This window comes from Copadichromis virginalis, linkage group LG16, assembly GCF_057382275.1.
Source record: "Copadichromis virginalis isolate Kocher_CV1m ecotype Utaka linkage group LG16, C_Virginalis_male_GT1.1, whole genome shotgun sequence".
NCBI lineage: Eukaryota > Metazoa > Chordata > Actinopteri > Cichliformes > Cichlidae > Copadichromis > Copadichromis virginalis.
Window position 1 is genome coordinate 22256675 of NC_140633.1, and position 26934 is coordinate 22283608.

The 26934-nt window shown below is 41.8% G+C and overlaps 1 protein-coding gene across 2 annotated transcripts; it reads right to left on the reverse strand.

The window, feature by feature from the left end:
- Nucleotides 1–940: 940 nt before the first annotated feature.
- On the reverse strand, nt 941–26934 carry dop1b (DOP1 leucine zipper like protein B). 2 transcript variants are annotated; one of them, XM_085433823.1, is made up of 38 exons: nt 26730–26933; nt 22709–22886; nt 22087–22268; nt 21832–22002; nt 20445–20634; nt 20231–20329; nt 19465–19588; nt 19248–19357; nt 17459–17570; nt 17248–17368; nt 17005–17124; nt 16733–16841; nt 16263–16499; nt 15867–16177; nt 15385–15788; nt 15027–15298; nt 13477–13629; nt 13207–13307; nt 12270–12460; nt 10577–12155; nt 10358–10457; nt 10078–10269; nt 9759–9881; nt 9537–9671; nt 9387–9442; nt 9177–9281; nt 8931–8997; nt 8684–8843; nt 5473–5555; nt 5278–5387; nt 5051–5200; nt 4712–4773; nt 4370–4498; nt 4129–4265; nt 3986–4041; nt 3752–3895; nt 3496–3628; nt 941–2011 (listed from the first exon to the last, which is right to left on the reverse strand). In XM_085433823.1, exons 2-38 carry the CDS (start codon nt 22844–22846, stop codon nt 1754–1756), a joined length of 6924 nt encoding a protein of 2307 aa, XP_085289949.1. In that variant the 5' UTR covers nt 22847–22886; nt 26730–26933; the 3' UTR covers nt 941–1753. The 2 variants fall into 2 exon arrangements, 1 of the variants encoding a protein (XP_085289949.1); XR_014915480.1 differs by having other exon boundaries at nt 1951–2011; nt 2972–3628; nt 26730–26934.

Genomic DNA, 26934 nt, shown 5'->3' on the forward strand with positions numbered 1-26934 from the left:
CATACTGATGATTGGTCTGCAGGACAAACAGGATGTCTGGAAAGTACTGAAACCTCTCCAAATTATTGAGGTTAAAAACTCCATTCCAGTCAGCCACCACCTCTGCACTGAAACATTTAGTGTGTAATACTGTGGTAATCGCCGTTTATATGAAACAGTAAGATGTTCTCTTATATTGTGATTTGTCATTCGTTGTCACACCATTATGTAAGATGCTCGTTATAGTTTCATAATTAGCATCAAATTGAAAATGATGTGAATATATCCAAGTATTGCACGATTGTAACATTCTAAGGACGTTTATATAACACATAACTTTGTCAAAACAGGTTTTCCCCCTTATTTTTAGTCTTTATTAAGCTAGGACAGTGTCTCGACTGTTATAATTGCTGGTTTGATAACAGCCAGAGACATAAATGCTGTTAGCATTGTGTCAGGAAGAACATCTGGTGCAAAACCCAGGAGGCTCAAACATGTGGAGTTACCTGCTGTGCCAACCCCTTGTGACAATGGAACAGCTGAAAGTCACTTGTATTGAGTTGGACATGGAGGAAGACAGGAAAGCTGGGATGACACACAGTAAATGGGTAACCTACTCCATCTGGTGAGCTACACCAGCACACGGAGATAGTTTTACAAATGCAAAATAGACAACTAGAGGTTTGCAGTCAGTGTAAAACCTTACCAACTGGAATTTCCCCATAACCAATAATATTGGGCAAGCCTGTAACTTTAGAATCACAGCTCCATAAACTGTATTTTTAAATCTATTTGATCCATAATTCATATGCCTCTGGGCCACATCAGGTTATTGAGAAATAAATATGCATTACTGTCTCCCCTGCAGAGTTAAGGCTCCACAACAATTTCCCTCAATACAAACACGCCAAAACATGTAACTTTAAAGCTGTACAGCCAAATAAATAAATAAATACAGCACTCAATTTTAATGTTTAATTTATTCAATTTTATTTTTGCTAAATTAAAATCTGACCTGGTCTTTTAAACATTCAAAATAACTTAAACATTTAGCACTGTGGAAAAGGAGAAGACAATGGCCAGTTGTAAAAACTTTCAGTGAACAACTGCAAAGAAAGGCTAATTTCCCTTGAACACCAAAAATAGCAAAACCAGAGCTTATTTCCCTGTTATACACAAAGCACATTCAGTAACTTAACAGTAGAACTCTTAGCATAACTTATTATGAATTTTTACCAAGAGACATTTGGTCGTCACATTCTCTTGAGTCAGAGAGACCTGATTACAGCTGTACTACAGATTTAAGTTAACCAGTTATGCAAATGAACAATATTACTCATTAAGATCATTGAAAAGGGAACCTGCCTATTGGTGCAAAAGTTAAATAATCGTCACAGGAACAATCATTATTATTTTATGCATGCTTTATAAAAAAAACGTTGGTAACTTTACGTTGGTTTCCATTATTATAATTAATGGCAATTGTTTTTAGTCATAAAGCAAGCAGAAGATGTTAATGGGACAGTCTCATGTGAATTGCTCAGAAAGAAGAATTTTCCAATTATTTGTAATTATTTTCCATAAACAGTTAAGTACCATCATATCAGATACCAAAAAAAAGTCAGTTGTAAATAACATCCCTTTGTTTTCCAGTGAAATTAAAAAGCAAAATCTCAAAACATTTCCTTTTTTTTCCTAGTTCACAATACATCGTCATCAGTGATTCTGCCCGTTTTACATATTCAGCTTGCATGGCTGGTTCACGAAAGGCTTTCTAGCTCTCCATGGAGTCGAGGAACTCTTCTTCTGCGATGTGCTCCAGCCTCATCAGGACTGCGTGTGAACTGGCGGGTGGGTAGTCTGCAACAGGGAAGTAGGTTGCGGGATCGCTGGAGGTGGGAGGGCTCTGGAAGGAATGAAAAAGGGTGCGAAGGAAAGGCAACAGCTGGGTGATGGAGGAGAGGGAGCGCTGAGGGAGGAGGGGGAACTCCAAATGCTCAGTAGAAGTTTCCTCACTCAGCTCGTCCAGTGTCTGAAATCATGCAACAGGGCAGCATAATCAGAGTGAGATGACTGAACATTACAAATAGCTTCTATTAAACTATATTTTAAATTAAAATAGAGATAACATAAGAAGTTTAAGGTAAACCTCCCTGACATTTCCACTTTGATTGTGTGATTTTGATTTTCAACTCTGAGAAACTAATACACTAAATGTGAGACACTTTTAACTCCTGATGTATTCCTCTTACAACTGTTCCTTTCATGTTGTGTGTTATCTAACACAGCTCTCTATTTGAACTTTGTTCCTGATAAAAACTCCAATTCAAGAGTTACTTTGGCATCTGCACTCAAGACAGAACATCAAACGCCATCTAGGTGACCAAGCCCTTTGTCATTCATGCATATGCGTCACTGGCTAAAAAAGCGTTACTGGTCTGTTGGAAAAAAAAAAAGCTACAAAGCAGGCCTGATATTTGTCACTAAAGCTACAGAATGTGGTGGTGCTGCTGCTGGAGTATAAAGACGCTCCGTCAAGAAGCTGATGCCCACCATCTGTTCATTAATGTTTAACAATGTGCTGCTGCTTGTGCTTTTACACTGTTCCACTCGAAATCATGTTGTACAAACAGCATTTACATCCAAGTTTGAGAGTTTTGAGACTGTGTGCTTATTCAAGAAACATACGAGACATTTCTGAATGGTTATTATGAAAATTATGGAAAAGTGGAGGTGTGAAAGACCACAAATATCTGAACTGTGAGGCCGTGATTGTGACCTGGTTTATGACTCGTGAAGCAGGGATCACACGTTCTACGTCGGCGAATCCGTTACGGTTTGCAAGGGTTCCACTATGACATAAATTTCGTCATCAGATGTGTGACTGTCTGTGTGCCTGCCTATTTTTTGTGTATTTACATTACAATGCACCAACTATGCATGCACCACAGACGCTGGACTTCAAAGAAGTAGAACAGGAATGACTACTCACCTGTCCATGTCTGCAACAGAGTATACATGGTGCATTCCTGAATAAGTCGAATGTCGGAAGCTTTATGTGGAACACACCCTCAACTTGGATTTCCCTCTTAGAAAGTCAGAGCAGACCAAAATACCCCGAGAACGTAAACAGCAGTAAAACTGTAAACTTTTATTCTGTGGTGCCAATGTTGTGTATTTTTGACTCACTCAATAAGCTATATGCAGAACACTAATCAGGCTCTATTTATGAATGTGATTTTTAAGCATACACAAATGCTGTGTTGGTAGTGATACCTGCACGGTTCCACCCTCCCAGAAACCAAAACAAATCCTGTTTTTCTCTAGCTATTTTCAGGAACATGCTAACGCAGAATGCAACATAATGCGGGCTTAAGCAGGTCTGCTTTCCTTGCATGCTGGAGGAAGATGATCATCTCGTCCCATTTTTTCTCCATTCTAGTGACCCTAATTATGAGTGTTTGACTTCAAAAAGTTCAAAACACTTGAATTTGGGGAAACATTGACTGTTCTTACCCCATAGCGTTGCTGTATTCCTTCTAGTACTCTCACAATGTGTGGTATGCATTCCTGTTCACCTTCTATCAGTGTATTTTCTGGACCACTGTAGCGGTTTACATCCACCTCAGGGACAAATGCCCAGCGATACCTGTGTGATGAACAGATAATCATGCAAATGAGTCAAAAACAGACAAAATTAATAATTATTAGTCAATCTCACAAAATATCTAAGCATGCTTTAAAGTCCCTTTGACCCCATTTCCTCTCTTACATCTGAAAGAGTGGTATCCGCTCTGGGGGAAAAGCCAGCGAGGTGTCCAGAAACTTGCAGGCTGACAGGTACATGTCCAACTCTGCCTGAGAGAAATTAACCTGTCCATTTCTGTCAAGGGTTCCACGCACCACTTTAGCCAGTCTTGGTGATTTACAAGAAGAAAAGCAAAGTTTTTAGACACTCAAAAAGGTGGAATGAAACAGGAATTTGTCAATAAAACAATTAACCCACTTTGAGTTGTCTTTGTCCACCTGCAGAGCCTTCTCCAGACGTGTAAAAGTGCGAATCTGAAAAACAGAGACAGACAGAAAATAGATGCTAAACACAGTTTGCTCCATGTATTAATCCACGTTCTTAGAGAAATTAATCATTACCAGTTCTGTAACCATTATGGGCCAAAGAGATGTCAGGTGCTGGGTGGAAATCCGCAACAAGAAAACGCGAAACATCAGGAACATCTGGGCTGAAACAGCAGGGCTGGGGTTCATACGTAAAGTCTCTGTGAGACGCTCTAGAAGGAAGAGAAAGAACAAAACAGTTTTTTGCTTGTTTTTTTGAGTCAGATTGAGCTAGATCACCTTTAAATTTGCAAAATATCCAGTAACAGCAGCTAACCTTGAATGAGGGGCAAATAGAGGTGGTACTGGTCCAGTTCTCCGCTGAACATTGCAAATGCCTGGCGTTTCAGCAGCATGGGTTTCTGGTCAGCGTTAGCAAACAGTTTCAGGGAGCTACTCTGCATGCCTGCAGTACAATGAAATGGAGATTTATAACAGCGCCCATTTAAATTGGTAAACTACATTATTAAAAGTGACACTGCGACTGTTCTGTTCAAATTCTTTTTGTGTCTGCACATCATTTTGAATCCTTGAATGTCCTCTTTTATCACACAAAAGCTTCACTTTTATACTTTCAGTGTCTTTCCAGAATTAACCATCTTCTGGAGTCTGTACTCACTCATGAGGTCTTTAAACATGGTCTTCTCATGAGTCAGCAGGTGGTCAATAATGGATTTCCAACTACAGAAAACACGGAACAGGCAAGCAGCAGAAATTAGAGGCTGGTGATGTCAAAGTTATATGTGTAATATAATTTCAAACTTGTAACAGATTCACATGAAATTAAAATAAGGGAAAAGTTTGGTTTTTTTAATTAATCCAACTTTTTTTTATGTTCTTTGAATTAGATGCAATAAAAAGTACATAGCTGTTATATGACACTAATGGGGCATCTTAAGGTGAAAGTAAATACTTTTGTGTATTAGAAATTGACATCCAACACACAAATATTACTAACCTTTGTGCACAAGAGGCATCCATTGTGAAGAAGAGGGGGTCCATGAAAAGCTCAAAGACCTCTTTCTTCCAGGCCCTTTTGGTATAGGCATACCCACTCAGACTGCTAAGAAGTTGTGCACCCGCCTCAAAGCTGGGCATGTTGTAGGCACTGCAGGAGAAAAAGTTAAAGTTAAAGAATTCCATTAAGCCCTATGAGACCAAAGGTGTTAAGATTATCCAAGTTACCTGTGGTTCTTCAGGTAGGGGAAAACATAATACATGAGACGTGAGATGAGAGGAACAGCTTTCTCCTTCTCGTCACTGCGATACACCATGTCCAGAAGCGGTGCCAAGATCTACATGGTTAGAAAGTGTGCTAAATAGTGCCTGAAGCACAGACAAACCATGAATCCATTTATTTAATAACAAATAAAATCCCACCTCAGCCAGAAGTACAAGAGCCTGCACGCTGTAAACTGAGGGAGCAGAAGAGGAGACCATGGTGCTAGCTTGAGCTGCTGACTCTGTCAAGGACAGAAAGAACAGCAAGATAGTTTGTTAGTTGTAATAAGAGGTGTGTGGGTGCTGTGGCCACTACGTCTGACCATGTTAGTGCTTTGAATCTAGAATGGCTGTTACAGGAAAAATGATTCTATGTTTCTTTACCTTCTTTTAAATGTACAAAGATGCCTTTTGTCTGCCCTCTGCCTATGGTTAGATTAGTTTAGAATTATCTTTTTAGACTTTCCCAGCAAACACATCTTGTTTCTGGGACATATTGTTTTAGATTGTTTTATCTTCCCTAGCTCTCTGCTGACGAGACTAGCACCATATATGGAGTTGTTTTATTTTATCTGTTTATTATTTGTTATCCTGTTCTCACTGTCTCTGTGCTCTGTGCCTATAAAAATTACCAAGCCACTGTGCATGGTGTGAGTTGTTCTTAGCAGCTCACCCGTGTACACGTTTGATAAAGAAAGTAACTTTGTCTCATTGTGTCTTTATTTCTCCTGGGTTTTTTACAGAGTTTTCCCCCAACATTTCTTGGTCCTTCGAGCCGGAGAACAGCAGGCCATCAGAACGATGGTGCTGCAGAACAGACTGACACTAGACCTGCTAACAGCATCACAAGGAGGAGTTTGCAAGCTGATCGGGGAAACATGTTGCACTTTTATCCCTGCTGGATACGAAACTGGAGGAGACATTTATGAAGCTTTGCAGAATTTGACCGCTCTGCAAAAATATGTCACTGACCACACACCTGGAGCAGCTACAGCACAAGGCTGGCTGGACTGGCTGTTCAGCGGTTCATGGCTGGCTGCTGTAGCAAAGCCATTTTTCCTTCTAGGTCTCATCATGATAGCACTGCTCATATTAGTGTTGTGTGTGTTGCCATGCCTAAGAGTAATGATTTCAAAGATGATAACAACTACAATGACTGCTTATGTTGCCGTGCCTGAAGAAGACCAGCATCCCGTTGCAATTCTGTTAGAGGAGAACTTGTAATAACTGCTAATGAATGACGTGGTGATTAAAAATGACTTGTCAAGTGATCACGCACTGATTAAAACATTAGTAGGTTATGCAAGTTTTCATCCTTTTATTTTTTGAAGTTTTCAGTTTTAAACATAAAGTTTTTCATTTTAAATATAAAGTTTTCATCCTTTTATTTTTTGAAGTTCTCATCATTGTATTTTATTTTTTTGAAGTTTTCATTTTAAATATGAAGTTTTCATCCTTTTACATATAAAGTTTTCAATTTAAGGTTTGCATCATTTTAAATATAAGGTTTTCATCCTTGTATTTTTTGAAGTTTTCATTTTACATATTAGGTTTTCATCATTTTTAAATACAAAGTTTTCATTTTAGTTTTCATCCTTTTATTTTTTGTAGTTTTCGTTTTAAAATATAAGGTTTTTATCTTTTATTTTTTGTAGTTTTAGTTTTATTATTTTTTCTTGTTTATTCCACTTGTTATTTCATTTACTATGATTTTCATTTACTATGTTTTTCTTTTTATTATTTTCTTTTGTTTTATTCTTTAGACCAAATGACTTCCATTTCTGCTATGCTGACATTTTGAAAATTAAAAAATTGCTTAAGATACTTAATAAATAACCTTCACAGACAATTGTTGTATACATTTAAAATAAGTTAAAACAGGAGGGAATGTTACAGGAAAAATGATTCTATGTTTCTTTACCTTCTTTTAAATGTACAAAGATGCCTTTTGTCTGCCCTCTGCCTATGGTTAGATTAGTTTAGAATTATCTTTTTAGACTTTCCCAGCAAACACATCTTGTTTCTGGGACATATTGTTTTAGATTGTTTTATCTTCCCTAGCTCTCTGCTGACGAGACTAGCACCATATATGGAGTTGTTTTATTTTATCTGTTTATTATTTGTTATCCTGTTCTCACTGTCTCTGTGCTCTGTGCCTATAAAAATTACCAAGCCACTGTGCATGGTGTGAGTTGTTCTTAGCAGCTCACCCGTGTACACGTTTGATAAAGAAAGTAACTTTGTCTCATTGTGTCTTTATTTCTCCTGGGTTTTTTACAGAGTTTTCCCCCAACAATGGCAAAGGAATGTTACAACAGTATTCAAGTAAAAAAATGAAGTAGACAAGAACCCTCAAGCAATGATTCGCTATCATGGTCGCCAGCCCGTAATGTGAAAGAAAAACGAACACCTGGGTCATTAAAACATGGCCAGATGATGCTCTCCTCTAATTACAGGACTGTTCGGATCGGACAGACTGGTACATCTTTGAACAGCAGGACCTGGAGACCCTAACGGAAAACCTTGGATGAAGAGTGAATTACAGGGTCTGATCAGAACTCTGTACAGCACTGCAAGAGCGAACCCGAAGAGGGGCATCAAACAGGCCAAGGAGGCCTACAGGAGGGGGAGAGAGGGCCTGGAGAGGTACCAGAACTCTCAATAACTACAAAGGCCAGAGCCCCCAAACCTCCGACACCAGAGGACCTCAACACCATCTTTGCTTGGTTTGAACGGCCTGTAGACAAATGATTATACACCAACCCACCCAATTACGTTGTACATGTGCAAGGACAATAAAGGGCTATTCTTCTTCTAAATGAAAACAAACAGAGATGTTGGGTAAGTTTGATACAAAAGGAAGGGGAGTGTTTATGGTATGGTCCTGGTACTGAACTTTAGATAACTTATCTACAACTGAAAAAAGTGCTCTTTGAAAGACTGCTGACAGGGTGTAGCCCTCCCGTGGCCCTGAACTGGATATAGACTGATAATAAAATACCCATATAACATTCACTGTATGTCTGCACTGCTCCCATAGATATTGAATGATGATGCCATTTGAGTTTAAACTATTACTCAGTTTAAGCAGAAAATTATAATAGGCCCCCCTTTAACTCAAAGAAATACACCCATTCAGGCAGGAAGCTGGGCTTGGGATTCAAGGACATTCAGATGTGAAATGCAACAAATAAAAGAAATTAATAAATTGTGAACACAACAGCCTCAAGCTTATTTTATGGCGGTTAGCAATCTCTGCTAGGTCCAACATGACTGAGGCCTGCATTTATACCCATGTCTTAACTTTCCTCAAGCAACAGGCAAATGGCCGTATCACAGTCAAGGTGACACATTTGTCAAAGAAAGTTACCACAATGGTCGCCATCCCCATCACCGTCATCTGGCTCATCAGCTTCCGGGCACACTTGAGGTTGAACTTTGACCTCAAGGCTACGGCTGAGCCAGCTAGTCTGCTCCAGAGATGACCCTGCAATCCCACCTACTGCTTCAAGGATCCTCTGAGTCACCTCCTGTGCAACAATTTAATAATTAAACACTTGCACCTGCTTACTGAGTCAATCCACTGCTTTCACTTACATTAGCACACAGCATCTCACCTGCAGATCTCTAGTATCCTTCTTATTGTCCAGGTTAGGGAGCCTGTTGACAAAGTCATTCAGGATTCTGCAAGAGAGAATCTGTTACTAAACATCAAATCCTCCCAACTGACACAAACAAGTTAAATATGAACAAGATTTAATACATCGAAGCATCTACATCAGTTTCTGTGGCAGAATTAATAATCCTACTTTTCAAAAGATGTTCTAAATACTACTGGTAGTCAAGTTAAGATGAGAACTGACCCCAGGAGTAAGAAATGTCCAGGGGGGGCCAGGTTGAGCTGAACAGACTCCCGTAACAGACTGAGGAGAGGTGCAATGTTTTCCTGCAGAGCCTGAGCTGAAATACTATGTAGGGAAGAAGAGATGGTTTCAAAATGGGATTATTTTTAGAGCATTTTTCTGATCTATATAAAGCCTTGGTTTGTGCTTGAATTATGTTCTTGCTCATACCTCTGGATATAGGTGAAGCTGAACTGCAACATGGGGATATCGACCAGTGTCGACTTCTAATGGAGAGAAAAATGGGAAAGAAAAAAAAGATTCAAGAAATGTACAAATTACAAATCTTAAATGTCTTTCCATGCACCTGTGTTTTTGTACCTGTTCTCCTTTGATCTGATGTGGTTTTTTCACCACCTCTTTGACCAAATGTAGGACAGTGTCTGTGTGCAAAGTGCTCAGTGATTTCACCATCTCCACGATGGTCTGACGAGACTCGCTGGCTACGGGCAAAACCTGAAGGAGAATAGAGTGTGAAGCTGCCACCGAGCGACTCGGATATGAACGCCCTTTCATCGTTTCCACGCGCACTGTAGGTCTTACTTTGTTTTTGTGCCTCCTTTTACTCTTCCTGTTGCTCCACACGACTCCAAGTGACGCCATTACCTGAACGCCATACTGACCAGTTAGAGGGAGCAGGAACTCCAGTATCCGCTGCCGCAAGACCTAGAAATGGCAACATTGTGTCTGGATGAGTTCATGACTTCTTCAACAACACATGCGGCATTAATGATGACTGCGATGATGCAGTCTACAGTTAACATAGTTCCAACACTGTGAACAAAACTCAGTGCTGCACAGAAAAGCTTACGGCTATTGCCGATTCCCCACTTTTCGACTTTTATAAACAGCAAATACACACCTTGGTCGTTCTGAAATAAACAGAGGTAGAAGTGTGTCTGCTGCTCTGGCCAGAGTCCGATGCGCGCCGCTGAAACTCTTCCCTCATGACCACGCCCCATAACAATGCCATGCTACTGAGCATCTGTGGCAGCGCCTCAATCACAGCGTTGCGTGCGTTACGGACATCCACAGGGTCGCAGGCTACGAGGGACTGACGGAAAGCCAGAGAGGAAATAAAATGAGCATTAAGTGGTTGTAGATGTAAGAAGTACATACTGTATCTGTGCTCTATTTTTTACCCTTTTGTTGTCCAGTAGACAATAGTGTGTAATGGTGGTCAGACCCTCCAACAGAGTCAGTGGGTAATCAGGGGCAATGTTCTCCTTCCTACTACTCAGACTGGTAAAAAGTCAGAAGAAAGAAAGAAAATGTTGCATTAAATGTACAACTAATATTCAAAATCCCATTCTAGGAATTCCTATTTTCATATCCTGTTAAATCCTGTGTATTTAGGTTACCTCTGGTTTGTCTTCCCTCCATCATGCTCATAGAGCTTGACGAGCTCGTCCAGGTTTCTGCAGATCTGACTGATGAGCGGAGTGACAATGATGCCTAATGAACGTCCCAAGTATGGCAGAGAGGAGCAAAGCAGCGACACCCAGTGGGGGTGCATGGCATAGCCGTATTGGGGCTGCAGAGCCCTGGCTGCAGCAGAAACAAACATGCCTTGGGCTGTGATCGGGTGGCTTTGGACGTACTGGGCTGCTTTGATAGACTGTTGGAAAAGGACTGCAGTCTGCCACTCGCGAGCAAGGGGGGTGCTGGCAGGTGATGATTCACGAGTCTCCCCTGGTTGGCCAGGTGTCCCGCCAGGCCCAGCTGTTGAGGCAGCTCTACCTGACCACACATGGTATTCCAGGACTATTAGAGCCTGGAGAAGGTTGAGCAATTCCATCTGTAAGGGGTATTGTTCCTGTCCACCTCCTGCCCCGAAATTCACCAGACTTTCCTCCGACAGGCCTCCCTGCTCCTCTAGCAGCTCCACACCTTTAGATTGTCCTTTGGCTGTCCCCCTCTGGCTAATGTACATAGATGCAGAAAGTGTAAGCAGAGCATACTGCTGCACTTTACAACCAGAGAGGAGTCTGCGGATGGACTCCATATCGGACGCATCCTGTCCTCGCGCTGTGCAGCAGAGCTGGTTCACAATGCGGGTCAACACCGCCACGCTTTTCACCTGAACCTCTCTGTTCCCCTGCAGGTCAAGGGGACTCAGGCTCAGATAGGAAGGGTAATGAGAGCGAAGGAATCGCAGGCACAATGAAACCAGCAGTTCAATGAGCAGGGACGGGGGTGCGGAAGGAGTGGAGGAGGGGGAAAGGAGGCACCCGTAGAAGTTCTTGCCATCTTGGGCCTGTTGGTGACGCTGCAGAAGGTTAGACACCAGGTTTAAATGTGCAGCGGAGCTCGTGTCGAGCGAGGTGAAGGATAGAGCATCCACCAGAGGGCACTCAGCACTGCTCCTCATCAAACTGTCCAGCAGCCCCAAGCCTTGGAGCAGATGGCGCCAACCACCCGCCACAGGGTACAGCAGCACGTGGCGGAACAGGGAGTCGATGGCTTCTCTCTTTTCACGTTCCTGTTTTAACAGGCGAGACTTGGCCATGGCTTCCAGCTCCAAGTCCTCCTCATCTTCACTTGACAGTGAATCAGATGCCTGCGTGTGCCCAGACTCAACCCTCCGCAGCCCGTTGACCATTCCTCCTTCCTCAATGCTGGGATATGGAGTCGAGCTTGAGCTGGTGTTATCTGTGGAAACCTGAGCACCGCTGGTGTCAGCTGACTCAGTGTGTTCACTTTCAGCCTCCTCCTCGTCCTCTTCCTCTCCTTCTTCCGTCTCTTCACTCTCGCTCCTGGATGCCACTAAGCTGTCTGGTGGTTTTGCAGGATCTGGGCCGCTGTCCAACTCTGCCCACAAGGACTCTCGGTCCACAATGTTCAGGACATTTAAGGTGGTGACTTCTGTTGCCATTGTGTCCGCTGATCCTGAGGTTTTGCTTGAGCTTCGACTTCTACTGTTTAAAATCTTCAGGTTACCTTAAAAACGATGGACGTGTTAGCTCAGCATAAATGAACAGGACCAAACGCATAAGACCAACTAAAAGGTTTCATTTCATCGCCAAAACAACACATGCTGAAAAACGCACTTACCAGCAGTAACATTCTGTTTGATGCTCTGAATGGAGCAGCGCTGAGTGGAGGGATGCAGCAGCAACAACAGAATAGGCTCCAGGATCCGGATGACATCACTGAGGGACAGAGCCCGGACCAGCCAGCACTGAGCTGCTGCACTTATTGAGCCATCGGTACAGCTCAGACTGTCCACCACCACACACAGAGATCTAAGAGACAGGAGGAAACACGCATTTCAAAATCTTAGTAAGCAAACCTTTTGTTTCAAAGGGGCAGCAAATCAGAGGAAAGGGAACCAAGTGGGTGCAACAAAGTATAAGTTAAATGAGGAAAATTTTGAACTATCGATCATCTAAAGCTGCTCTAGTAGACTTCCAGAATAAAAGCATGGAGCTTCACATGAACATAATTGGTCCTCTTTAGGAAGCCACCAGCAACCGTTACTCAAACAGTTTCTCATTGTCATCAACTGCAAGCCTCTATTTTTAATTGAGTAAATTTTATGATTATTTTATTCATTTGGCACACAACCATACTAAAAACTGCAGGAGCACTTGAACAACAATATATTTTACACATAAGAATGCAAGAATGTTAAAAAAAAAAAAAAATCAAAATCAACATCAACACCCACATGACTCACAGCAAACTTAGGAAATCCAAATCAAGGATCCCAAACTGTACAGCTTTCCCACCTAATACCACACTCTACTATTTTACATCCTGTAGCATTACATATTCACATTAGGCAGCTGTCAGTGGCTGTGTAAACATTCTCTGTGGGAAAAACTAAAGTGCCTGTGTTCAAGCTGATCGTTCAAAGCGGCATTTACATGCTGTTTAACTGCTACCTTGCTGATGCCAAAGAGTGTCAGGTTAATCCACTTTTGAACTAGCACCTATTTCCAGACCATTTATAACCAAACCATCCACTATTTCTGTCCGATGTACTAACCGGTCAAAGGAACGACTGAGGGACATGGTCCTGTTGGTCTGGATCTCCCGGGTGAGGTGCCACAGCACTGTGAAGCGGTGTAGTGCTTCCAGCCTTACTGCCTGAGGAAAGCAAACATACAAAACTTTCACTTATTTGCTCAACTTGTCACATCGTCCATCGGGCGCATTTGCATGATGAGCTAGTAAACTGTAACATGTCATAAAGAGATAAAAATGTAAATATGTGAAAGAAAAAAATGCAGCGAAGCAGGTCCGCAGGCACAGATACCTTGTCCTTGTGCAGCAGCGCCTGGCAGATGATGTCCTCACAGATGGATGCTGATGGAGCCAAACAGTGCAGCCTGCAGAACAGTTCCACACAGGAAATGTGCTGCTCTCGCCTCTCCGTGTCCAGCTGACTCCACAGCACCCGAGACACCCTCTGAGTAAAAACGAGCAAAAAGAATCCAAAAATACATGATAATAAGAAAAAAGAAGAAGAAATCACAAATCAAAAAGACCAAATTCATCTCAAACGTGCTGATGATATGGTGATTAGACTGAATTTCATTCAAAGATTCCATGAGGGTAGCTCCTTGAATTATCTGTTGATTACAGATAGTTAGCACAGTTTTGTATTTTGTAATGAGTTCAAGTTATATCTGTTTCAGTTTTATTTTTAGTCTTAATTCTTATTGTACGGAAGACATATGTCAGAGGCAAATCCGTACGAGTATATACATTTAAAAACCACGTAATTGTTTTGAAAGCAGTTGACCCTCAGTCTTGTACACATTCAAAGCCTCAATAAACACATCCATCAGTGCATCATCGGGCAAGCAGTAATTATGCAGTGTGATAGAAATTAATACATTTCTGTGATACTGCTGAGATCCATGACGGTGAATTGCCTCACAGTTTAAAAAAAAAAGGAGGTTGATAAGAACCTGGCTTAGAGAAACAGAGCACAGAAAACTCGAGTACCTGGGACTCTAACATAAGAAAGAAATACAGCCTGCAGTGTTGACAAGTAATGAAAACAGAAATGGACTGGCATTCATACTGAACCTTTCTAGTCACTCAGCTTTAGACTACAAGCTACCCATACATTCACACAGTGCTTTATTATATGCACTTCTACCTCACATCCATAGCTAGTTTGACTCAATGACCTAATAGCCTAACAAGCATGTCTTTGGACTGCAAGAGGACGCCAGCATACACAGGAAACCCACACAGGCACAGGAAAAGCTCTTGCTGACTAAAGTACTTGCACCTAGAAGCTTCTTGCTACATTACTGACCCTGCAACATCACTCTGTACTGGGCAGTCTGGCTACTGGCTTGCATTTAGGCAGCTTAGAAACAAATGAACACGTGTAATTTATTATTAGTTTATCCAATTATCTCATTCAAATCCAGCAGATTTCTTGAAGGCAGTTTATTCTCTTAACTCTAAGTTTTCCTTCACATTTCCTCGTCTTACCACAGCTGCCCTTACAGAGATTTTGGTAGCTAATAATAAACACTTTGCATCAACTTGAAAGATGTTGGTGTAGCTTAAAAACACATGCAAATTAATAAAATAATAATAATCATTATTATTAATTAATTCAATCTTATCTTACTAAATCTTACATTGTTTTATTTGACTCACGGCATGGATTTGGAATACATTTCATTACTTTTGCGATTTTATTTATTTATAAATTTGCCTTTTTAATTGTTTAATAATACTTTTACTGCTGAGGATCTTTCATCTGTTTCTCTACAGTCTTATAATGTAAATCAGCCCATTTACACCAAGTTAGAACAAGATTCAAATGAATGAAAACCTAACCTGATAGAAGTCGGTGCCCTCCTCTATGGTGCGTAGCAGGGCAGGGTAGATGGGTGGCACAGTGACCATCTGCAGCCGCCCACTCAGTGGGTTAGACTCAGAGCTCTGGTAGCGTCTCTGCTTGTCCTGAATAACCAGTGTTAAGGATTGGGAGTGGTTGATCAGTTCCAGTAGGGAAGCCACTGCAGTGTGCTGGATGTTGTAGTCTCTGGACAGGCAGCACAGCGTCATTAAGGACCTCAGCCACACTGGGAGGCTGTCCACTTGATAACCTGATGAAAAAGAAGAGTTGTTAGTCACTTATCCCTCTTTGTAGGATAACTGACAGCGGTATTAACACACACATCTATGCGCTGACCTGTGTGACCAAACATATCTGTGTGGAAAGCTAGAGTCTCCTCTTCACTTAGGTAAATGGGGAAGGTAGTGCACTCCAGCAGAAGGTGGCAGGTGGCGATGAAGGCCTGTCGACAGGCCTCAGAGATCTCTGCCTTGCCGCGGGGCATATAACCAGCTGACCAGTCCAGGTGCCCCGAATGCCTGTGATCCCTTTTCTTCTCAGCAGAGGCTGCTGAGACCCGGGTGTCAGAAGAGGAACGGGATTTACGTTTATTTGGCGTGAACAGCTCCGTCAGTTTGTCTTTGATTTCACGCCCACCCACATTCACCATCAAAGACTTCTGATCTACAGAGGAAGCACGTAGGTCAGGATGAGGCTCTTCAATTGGTCCCCTGACATCCTCCACTTGCACCAACAAGTATCTGCGAATATTTAGAAATCACAGTTAATAAAAGCGGCCCATGATGATCATTTAGACTACAACCGGCTCAGATGTTCACCTTGTGGTTATGAAGGCCAGGATGTCCTGCAGACACTGGGCCATGGTGTCTATACTGCCCCCCCTTCTCCACACTCCTTCGCCTTCTTTGAAAACTCCATTCTCCACAGTCCCCATCGTGACCCCTGGTGGCAGGTGCTGCTCTGAGGGTGAGGCGCTGATGCCTAATCCGCTGTCCTCAGACCTGAGTGTTGGGAAAGCACTGTTTGCTGTCTCTGCCTCAACGCCTCCATCTCTGTTTATCTCTTCATCCTCGTGATTCCCGTCGGCCTGACCGGGGGAGCCGCTTTTCTCTCCTTCATTCTCTTTATCCTAGACAGAGTATAACTGACATGATGAGGTACAGTCAAACTTCACACGGTGTAATTTTTAAAGAGACACATCTTGGATGCCAAACCTGAGTCTCTGCGCATTCCTCTTTCAGTGACTGTAACTCCGTCTCCTCTGCCTGCGCCCCTGCCTCAACATCCATGTAAGCCACAGGCATCTGGATCTTACTGAGGACTTTGAAGCATGCGCGCAGTCCCTGTGTGACGTCTTCCAGGCAAACAGCATCAATGTGACTGCACAGGGTTCGCAGCATGGTGCCCAGCATCTCAGGAAGATAATGTGACTGGATGTCTGCATGGAGCTCCTGTTGCAAAGAAGAAACATGATGATTGTGCTGTTTATGAATGGGTGTATGCGCGAGACTGACTTGCGATTGCTTTTTCTGTGACTTTCTGGCAAATAATCCAATCAGTTCTAAAATACCGACTGGCTGATGCTGACTCTGATCTAAAATGCAGGTCACATCTCCCTGAGCTGTTGACGACAGCCTTCACAGAGATAGATCAGCAATGATGTGCAGATGTTTGTGCCATTTACCAGAGGAAGAACATCAAGCAGGAAAATGATGAGGCTGGACATCTCTGAGATGGAGGGAGCGGGATGACTGCGGTCCTGTTCAGGAGGCGTTGGTGGGTCATCCTTGTTGCTAGAGTAGAGCGAGAAACGACGATCCTTGTAAGGTGATGTTTGACAGCAAACAAGAAATCTTCACATACACGCTGCATATAATCTTGGCACTAGTTATTTGTTTGACTCAGCCTTTAGCTTTTTAGAATTTCCCATGCAAGAATTCGGTGTCATCCTCGTACCCGAGAGAGGCGCAGAAGCGTCGAGTCATGTACTCCCAGAGATATTCGCTGTTCATGGAACTCACGAGCATGTTCACCGTCTTTATGATTTCTGATGCATTCTTATTCTCTTTTATCTTACTGTGGAGGGAAAACACAAGAAAGCATGTTTTTGGATTCATCTCGGCGTTTGAAGTTTTGTCACATGCTCTTTAATCAGCAGTGAACATGCAGTTCATGTGTTTTACCATTTACTGCTCTTACCTAGCTAGCTGGTTGCCTGAGAGTCCTGAGCTGGTGATGGTTTCCTCTCCCAGCATTTCTCGACAGTAGCTGTAAAAAGCTCGGACCACCTCCAACAACACACGGCTCAAGACAGGCGGACCTGAGGAGAAATATGACTATTATCAAATAAGTGGTTGATAAAGTAATTCAGACTTTTGACGTTTTTGTGTACTGCACACATGCTGCTTACCTATCTCCGGTTTATCGAGCAGGCTGATAATGATGCGAAAGGGCCTGAGGTAACTAGTCACATTTTCCGGGTCACTATTCACATCCTTCTGTTTGAGGATGTTAATCAGAGCCTGAAGTCAGAGACATAAACAAATGAGACTTTGAGAAACATGTGACAAACATCTATTGATGCACACTTTAAACAAGTGTACCTCACCTGTTCAAGTCATGTGAGAAAACGCAGACGCTTAACCGATGCATACCATTCTTTGATGAAGAGCACACATTTTATTGCTACTTAGTGAGAGGTTTGAACAACATGTGACCTGCAAATCAAGTCATGTCAGAGATACACCGCAGTATCTCTTACTCTTATTCTGTAACCCCTCGTTTCACTATATCTCGTTTTCATTTTCAATGAGATATGAACTGATCTTTTTCATTTGAAATTAAATAAGTTACACTGCTTAATATTCTCAGTATCCTCCTTTAGTTCCATTCCTCTTGAGAACACATGGGATGCAGTGAAAGATGCGACAAATGTGTAAATGCTATTTTTACTTCTAAGTATTCACCGTCTCACAAACCACAGCATGAGCAGATGTCCCACTTAGCTTCAATATTTAATGCAAAATAATCTTAAAATGCATAACCAGAAAAACACAAAAAGGCCACTACAATGCAATCCTACTTGTCAGACTAAGAAAACGGTCTGTTTAGATGATGGACTCCTGCCTTCCTTTCAGTGGTGAAAACTCCAACACAGTTTCAGTCTCAGTTGTAACACTGACCTCAGCTGAAGTTTAGTACTGTAGTAGTCTGTTGCTTCGGGAAAGAGGTCTGGTGATCAATCTACTGTCACAGAACCTTAAGTGCTTGCTAATTTTTTTTTTATGATGAATCATATTTTTTTTATTTAAGTATTATTATTATTATTCACATTGTTAATTAATATCATTAATTTGTTCCAATGGAAGATAAAAATAAGCACAGGCAAGTACATGTACATGAATGTGCAAAAGTCTTGAGTCAGCCCCATTTCTTGATATTTTGCTTTGACTGTAAAAGCAATTCCCAAGAACTGCTTAAAACAGTGATGAAAAAACAAACAAACTGCCTTTCAAGCTCATTGTACACAGTCAATTTTTGTCCTTTATATTTTACTATATTTCCATGTATGGTTGCACATGCTTCAATAAATAACTGCACCCACTTCTCATTTTCCTACCAAAATATAAAGAAGTGAGGGGTGGCTCGTGACTTTATTAGTACTATACATCAGGCTAAGGGGAAATCACACCGAGTGAGACCTTCAACACATGCAAAAAACAACTTTGCTCCAAGTTTCACTACAGGAATCTCTGCGGTGTACCAGCAGAAGCAATTTGAAACTACTAAATCTCCATAAAACAGTCAACCAGCCACTCGTACTCATTTTTACTTCACTCTCATGAGCAACTTCTTCTCATTTATGGTCATTTTACAGTTTTGGTAAATACACTACACATCTGCTTTAATGCAGTTAGTTAAACAGAAGTTATGTGGAGGACTGACTCCATAAAAAACTGTTTAACACAAGATCTAACAGGCCAGTCAGTGATGGTTAGATGTAATTTGTGATATGGTTGAAACATCCACATCACCTGTTTCTTTTTGTTTACCCCCAACCTTTAGGTTAAGAAAACCAGCTACTTGATTCAGAAACATATACTTGATGTTTAAACTAAAAAGCAAACATGCATACAATATGTTTTTGTGTATTCTTGATGTTTTTTCTCTGCCTATTTGCTATTAAATACATTAGCTACCTTCACAAGGAAATCCCTGGAGTAGGTGCTGAAGTAAAATGCCGTATGCTCCTCCATGGTGGTGGAGAGCTCGGGATGTGGAGCCACCATTCCTCCTTTTATATCCGTCCCTGGAAACGACACGCATATATAGATGAGAAGTGTAAGTGAACCAGACAATTTTGCCAAACGGTGGTACGTATGAATTTTCACTCTGGTATATTCTGATGACAAGGACCTAGAAGCCAGGCGTAGAGGCGTCTGTTGAGGGACATGTCTCTTCTGAGCAGCGTGAGTGAGGCTGCAGAGACGACTGTGATCATGTCTTCAAAGCTCAAAGCAATGGTGGGCTCTGCTGGGTTCTAGCCAACAACAGGAAGATGCACAGTTAGCCGAGTAACAACCAAAAAAGTCCTAATACTATAACAGTATTACCATAAACATGATACATGTGTTTTGGTATAGTCCGTCTTTGATTTGAGAGTCTGAAAAGTTGAAAGGGTGCAATTCACACTGCCGCCCCCCACTGCCCAACCCCAAATCGAATATATTTGTTTTTGCCTTACATTTGTGTTGATCATGAAAACATTCATTGATTGCAATGCTTGAAATTTTCAGCCAATGCTGGATCATGAGCACAAAGAGTATCATGTTTTACAGTTTAACTCAATTATTTCAACTTAATTATTTGTTAGGAAAAATAAAGCACTAAAATGCCAACATCCGATGGACTTTTTCCACAAGTGAACGGAGAATGAATACGACACAGACGCGTGCTTGCTGTGTTTAGATAACTGGATTAACTGACCGTCTCACCAGACTGTTAAGCACCGGTGCACAAAATGCTGTGATAATGAATAGAAACAAGACTGGTTATAAACAAATTGTTTTCTTTGGACATAAAACTGGAAACGGGTCTTAGATTAGGATAATAAATGCACTTAGTTTGCTTAGTGTTAAAGATATAAAGTAAAAAAACAAAAGAAAACACAAGGAGTGCCTACCAGGCATGTTGCAAATGGGAAAAAGTAGAGCAGGATTTCAAGTGTGTTCCTCTGCACCAAGGCATTTGAATCTTGCAGAGATAGACAAAGTGACTTCACCTGTAGACAGAAAGAAGTTCAGACATTCGATAGCATGAATTGTAAAAAACAAAAGGGAAGAAAAGTGACATGAATTGTTCCCATAAGTAAGGATTTCATGTGCAGAGGCACTCACCACTACGCGCTGATCGTAGCCTAGCATGTACGCTTGTTGGCTCAGTGAGGCCATTCGGTCAAAATGTGTGACTATAAAGACGGAGGCAGGCAGCCGCACCATAGGGGTGACCAGCATGCTCCCCCACAGGGCACCATAGAAGACCTGCTGACCCACGAGCAGTGACAACTTGACCAGCAGAGCATCGGTCCTTAACAGCAGAAGGGCACAAAGTGGAGATGACTCAGTGACACGCACAAAGCAACACGTACAATTATAAATCTATATTTCTACATTGCCGTCAGTGATGTCACATCAGTGTTGTTGTCAGTGCTGACCAATGATATCCACTGACTGAGTATAGAAAGAATGATTAGTCAGGACACGGTCCTGTGGAGCCCAGTGACTCACAACATAATTTTCACTTGTGAAACTTTTGCCGCAAGTTAAGTCCTGAATAATTTTTGACTGTTTTTCCTGTCTACACCCAGTGCTGTGTACATTAGTGCAAAACAAACAATAAAAAAGGCATTTATGGTTAGACTAAAGCTGAAATGTTGACAATGCATGTCTGAGTGAGCAAACAGAAAAACGGTAAAGTGAGGACTCGCTCTACTGCATTAGGTCAGCTGAGAAGCAAACGTGTTATGAAGGCATGCATAAACAGCAAACTTGAATGACTTAATTTTTATACACCACTTTCAGCATTCCTGCCATTTTTGGATCAGTACCTAAAGATTTATTTATTTTTCACGACCCGTGCTGGATTTGGTCCACTGTATCGGGACGGTGACCACGTTCAGCCTGAATCTCACGTTGCAGAAAAGGAGAGGGTCACAGGTATCCATATAAAATTGTGAGTGGTTAGTGATGATTGTGTTGGTGCGGCCAGAAAACTGAACAGGATGCAGGATGGATGAATTGCAAATTTGTTCCTAAAGAGGGATCAGACTGGAACTTCCAGGCAGTGATCCAAATGTAGCAGGAGCACTGGGAGCGGTGATCAGCTGCACATGGAGGCAAATTTCTAAGGAACAACAACCAAACTTAAATCATATACGGGGTTCTTTTTCATTTTTTTCAAAACTGTATAATTGTAAAATATTTGATAGCATCTCATAAATAATACCAGAATTATACTAAAGCCCCTCCCTTATTCACAGGGCTCGCCACGGCGGCCAGATCTGGATGGCTTGTTTGTTAGATGCATGCTGTTCCATTTTAAAAGCAAAATGTGTAGCACAACAAACACCAAGAAAAACCCTGAAAATGCAAATGTCTTTGTTTCTTCAGAGGTGCAAAGAGATGTCTTGCATTTCTACTTTCATCTTGGGATTTGGTGAACTTGTAGGTACTAACAGCATACGTGGAATTCAGTCATAATAAACTGGCTTTTTATGCTACGTACCTGTCGTAGACCTCCAGTCCTTCCTCCAGGCCTGGTAGGAGACCTGTTATGAAAGCCTGAAGACTGGGCAGCAAAGCCTTCTGCAGAGGGAGATAGTAACGCTCATACAGCGTCAGCAGGACGGGCTTTACTGCCATGGCTGCGTGGGCCAAAAGTGGGAACAATCCTGAACTAAAAAGCACAAAAACACACAGGCTCAAGTAAACTTATGAACTCTTTGTTTTTCTTTAAGCATCAAAGGTTTGGTTTTTCTACCTGTAAATGAACAGATCCTTGGCTAGCCATTTTGTTCCAATGATTTTGAAAATGACCTCATAGGTCTCCAGAGCCTTGAGGTGTACACCGCTGGGCAGGGCCGGGTGTAAACACTGAGCCAGACGCTTCCCTATGATCAGCCTCTTGGGCAGGAGGGAGTATCGCAGATTAGTCTGTAGGGCCTGTTTCAAATGCAGAGAAAATAATAAGAAAACTCTTTAGATGACGGCGAAAAACCGTTAAGAGGAAATGTGAGAACCTGTCAAAACACGACGACTAAACTAAACCCCCCCACAGATTACACTTCAGTGCTTAAAGTCATTTACAGTTTTAAATCAATCAGGTAAATTTCTCCCTCGCATTCCAACTGTTCGACATCGGCACACACAGACACTCCAAAGTCAACATCTTGCTGTACTGAAAAAAAGGACAGTGGCTCATTTATTACTAGTTATAAAGCTGTTAAATACATAGGGAGAGTTTTTATGTGGGAAATGAGAACTAATGCATAACTATAGGGAACTGAAAGACAGGCAACAGCGGTGAACCAAAAATGTCAACACCAGGAAGACATGGAAAAAAAGAGCTAAAAGCATGTCATCTCTGCACATTCAGACTGTACCTTATTGAGCTTTCCCAGGGATGAGATGAGATCTGCCCACTCACTCGAAGACTCGAAGTTTCGCAGCGCTTTCTCGATGACTGCCGCATAGCTACGATAACGGTAGTCATTCTGAAGTTCCAACTCCTCAGGATCCATGATACTTTAGTCTGATCCCAGCATCATCAGCATAATATCTCTGGTAAAAATGGCAAATGAGAGTTTTTGAGGGAAAAAACTCAAAAAACAAAAAAACAGTAGCAGCATAAATGTGTGTGAAACCTGCTGGATGTCCTCAGCCTCTGAGGCTTGTTTATTCCAAATAAAATTATCCAATTAGCTCTGTTCACTGACATACACGAGCTCTGAGGCAAAGGAGACAAATGCCCTCATTCATGACTGCTCGGTGTTTGGCTGTCTGAACTGTCTCTCAGTCTGAGGAGGAGGACTCTTTCTAACACGAACTGTGCAGCCCTGCGAGCACAGCCGCAGAAAAACAAGCAAAGAGCTGAGCTTAAAAACACACAAAGAGATACACTTTGCATCTCTCTTGTCTACAGGAAAATTTAGAACAGCATTAATTGATTTTTGGGCCTCTGGGAAGCAAAAAATAATAATTGAAAAACAATTTAAAAAAATGGGGCAACATTGCAGCTCGCTTAGCTTTTAGGTTCAGCAGAGAAAACTTGCTAGCAAACAGTGGCCTGCAGACACAAAGGAAGATTAAGATTTTTTTTTTTTTTTAAAGAGTTTGATTTTGGACCACCGGTTGAATAAATGCACTGAAACCGTGTTTCAGTTTCCACCAACTTTTGAGGGAAATGTCTGGCCCTTAAGTTGATTAATGCTCCACCGGTAAAGCCCAGTTATTACCTGCTTTGTTTTTGCGGTAAAGACAGTTGCTTGTAAATACGTGTGCATATTATGTATTCAAATATAGCTAAACAAAGGAATGGGTGGGGGAGCAGGAAGGCAGGATTAGAGAAGCACGGGCATCTGGACTCCCTGTGGCTGATCTAAGAGGGCTTTACCACTGTAAACACCGTCCCGAGCACATGCTCAGGACGACAGTTCATTCACGGGGAAAATCACATGCCATTTGGCAAATTTATAACCTACAAAAATTTAGGAATTGATTGAAAGAATTCAAATCTAATAAAAGACAAAATGTTAAAGCCTACCAATACAACTCTGCCTAGGACACCAGTGAAAAATAGACAAACCCAGCTCTAGACTGAGTGAGGATGTGAAAGAGTTGAGGTTATTTCATGTCCAGAGGAGGCGGTGATCAACTGAGACCTTGCTTTTTCATATCGTCCTGACAACGAGCCTACTCATTTATGTCCTATGTAATTGACGTTTGATTTTGGTCTATATCTTTTGACTTATTTGAGCCACCCTACTAAGTCCTGATGTACTAAATAGAGGACACTCTGGGCTTTCCATTGATATCTCGTGTGTTTGGGTGGCTTCTTTTAGCTCCAAAGAGGAAGGAAATCACAGAAAACGTTCAATGGGAAGATTCCCCTTTCCTCGGTTCTCAGGAGGATATGGGCATATTATATTTTGGCTTTTCTTCACGTCATTGTGATCAGTGAAGTGTTTTACACGTTGTTGGACAAAAGAGTCTTCACTTTGTTAGGCTATTAAATAAACCCACTGCCCCATATTTACATTTAATTTTTGAAAATAAAGAATAAAAACTTTTTAAAGGCTCTTCTTTGAACATTTAGCAAATTTAAAAAGAAAAAAGTACACACAACAGACAAAACAGAAAAACACAGGCCTCTCCACAAAGCTGTGTAGGCTAACTGGCTGGTAGATTTGAAAAATGAGTAAACATTATCCTACATATACAATTATTGGTGTCATCCTTAAGTTTTGGCCTTCCAAAGAAAAAAAAAAACCTGGTTGGTGATTTTTACAATTAGCTTAATAAAGCTAAAAATGCATTTCTTTTTTAAACAGCAAAAAACAAACAAAACCCAAATTTTTCAATTGAACCTTTTTTGGTCTCTTTAAAAATACTCTTGGATGAAACTGGTGAATTCATCTATCCATCCATGCTCCTCATCTTATCCAATTCAGGGTTGCACGGTGGGGAATCACCATCTTTTCCAAGATGCCGCATGAGAAACTGGGTGTATGAGCTCACCTTATCAGTGTGGCCCTCCACAATAGTCCCAGTTTCTCATGAAGCCCCTTCGCAAAATTGGTCCTGATAGATCACCACTCAGCCACAGGGCTAACACAGAGACAGACAACCATTCTGTTGTCCATATTCACATCTGCAGCTAATTTAGAGTCATCAGTTAGCCTAACATAAGAGTGTTTGGACTGTGGAGGGAGAACATGCAAACACAAACCAGCGTCTACATGTTATTGTGTACTGTAATTTGGGAACAGTGACAAAAATATGTGGAATGGAGTATTAAAAAGACTGAAGTCACTGCAGCCATTTTCTGCGCTTCTCGTCTGAGCTTTTTGTGGTCTTCAATGTTTGTTTGTTTTTTAAACTCTTCCTCTTCTATGTGAACCTTGCTGTCACTCCGTTTCCTGTTCAAACTTTTCAAATAACTGTAATTCGACCTGTTCATTAGATCATCTTGGTGGAATGGAATTCAGGAATGCACTGTCCTTGCGCATTCCCACAATTCCCTCCCTCTGCATGGCTAAAACATTATGCAAAGTGCCCCCAGCATAGAATCTTACATTAGTCGAATGTCATGCAAAAAGTGGTGACACGCTTTAAATACATAAAGTGTCCTGCAGTGGTGCCAGGTTTGCTAAATGACCCCAGACATCGTCATTTCTGTAGTGCGGATTCTTACTGCTGGTCATAAAAGCATCATTGTGCACATCTGTGACTAGAAAATACAGGCCGATCATGTATTAATCTAAAAAATAAAAAAAAAAGGTCACATCTTCTTTTTGTGTGTGTGTGTGTGTTTTAACTGTAATGTGCATTGAATATTAAAGAAGAGCCGGTTCAAAAATACCCAGAGCATCCATGCACGGGTGTGTATGTGTGATCAATGACACGTGCATGTGACACATGTTAGCTCTGTTCACAAAGAGTTTTCTTGACCTACGGACCAGCACCACAGCAACTATGAGGTTAGACAGTCTTTCATCAAGGCTTACTTGCAAAACCAGCACTGTTTGTAAAATCCAGGCTTTCCTCCCTGTCATGGGTGGATTGGACTGCTGATATGTTTCAAAGTGGGGGGTTTTCTCCCCACTAACAGAACTTATATACAAGGGTTTCAATTAGAAGACAAATAACTCTAAACACTTTGACCAGTTTAACGTGTTTTTAGTCATACGTCTGCCTGCAAATACTCTGAGTGTGTGTCTGTGTGCATGTGTGTGTGTAGCGACTGGGGGGGGAAAAGCATTCTGGAGAATTACAAGTGACAGCTTGATAACCAAATTGTGCAGGCCGGGCAGAACAAAGTTTAAATTCTCACTTCCTCATTGTAAGTATCGGCAAAAACAGCAAGTGTGATAAACCCGTGCATTTCTACAGAAACAGGAGTGTGTGTGCTTTGAGGGTGGACGCACGCTCCAAGGCACACAACAAGCCCCGTCAGCTGACTAACACCACCAACACGGCCACAGCAGGCTTTAACGTGACGGTGCTGGCGCATAGGATGATGATGAAAGAGGCTGTGGATGCAGCATGAAATGTGGCCAAATAACAGTTGGCTGCAGCAGCCTTTAGCCTGTAAGTACACTGTAGCATTAGAGCCTACAGATTATGTAACAGCACGACTTCAGACCAAAACCTGCATGATACTATCACTACCTTACAGGCTAGGAAATATATTAAAGAGTAGTCAGACACGTTTTTTCCCCATAGGTAAGCAGATAAAAATCCTAAAAATAGAATTTTCCTATTTTTTCCTAACGTCACAGGAAAATCACATTTGTTTTCTTTGGTTAGGGTTTCTTTGGTTATAATAATAAAGCGCATAGTGTTAAAGCAAAGAACCCCGCCGCAAACAAAATCAGCTAGCTACGTGGTGCATGAATGACTCACCGACAGAAAAAGCAGCACGAGATGCGCGGGGCCACGCTCGCTTCACAGCACTCAGACACGAGCGGCAGACAGTCCGGTCCTGATGGTGCATCCTCCAGGCAAAAGCCGCTCACAGGAAAAAAAAGGATGTGTGTGTGAAAACAACCATACCCGGAGCACCAGGGCTGACTCTGGCAACTGGGCGGGGATCTCCTATAGCTGATCA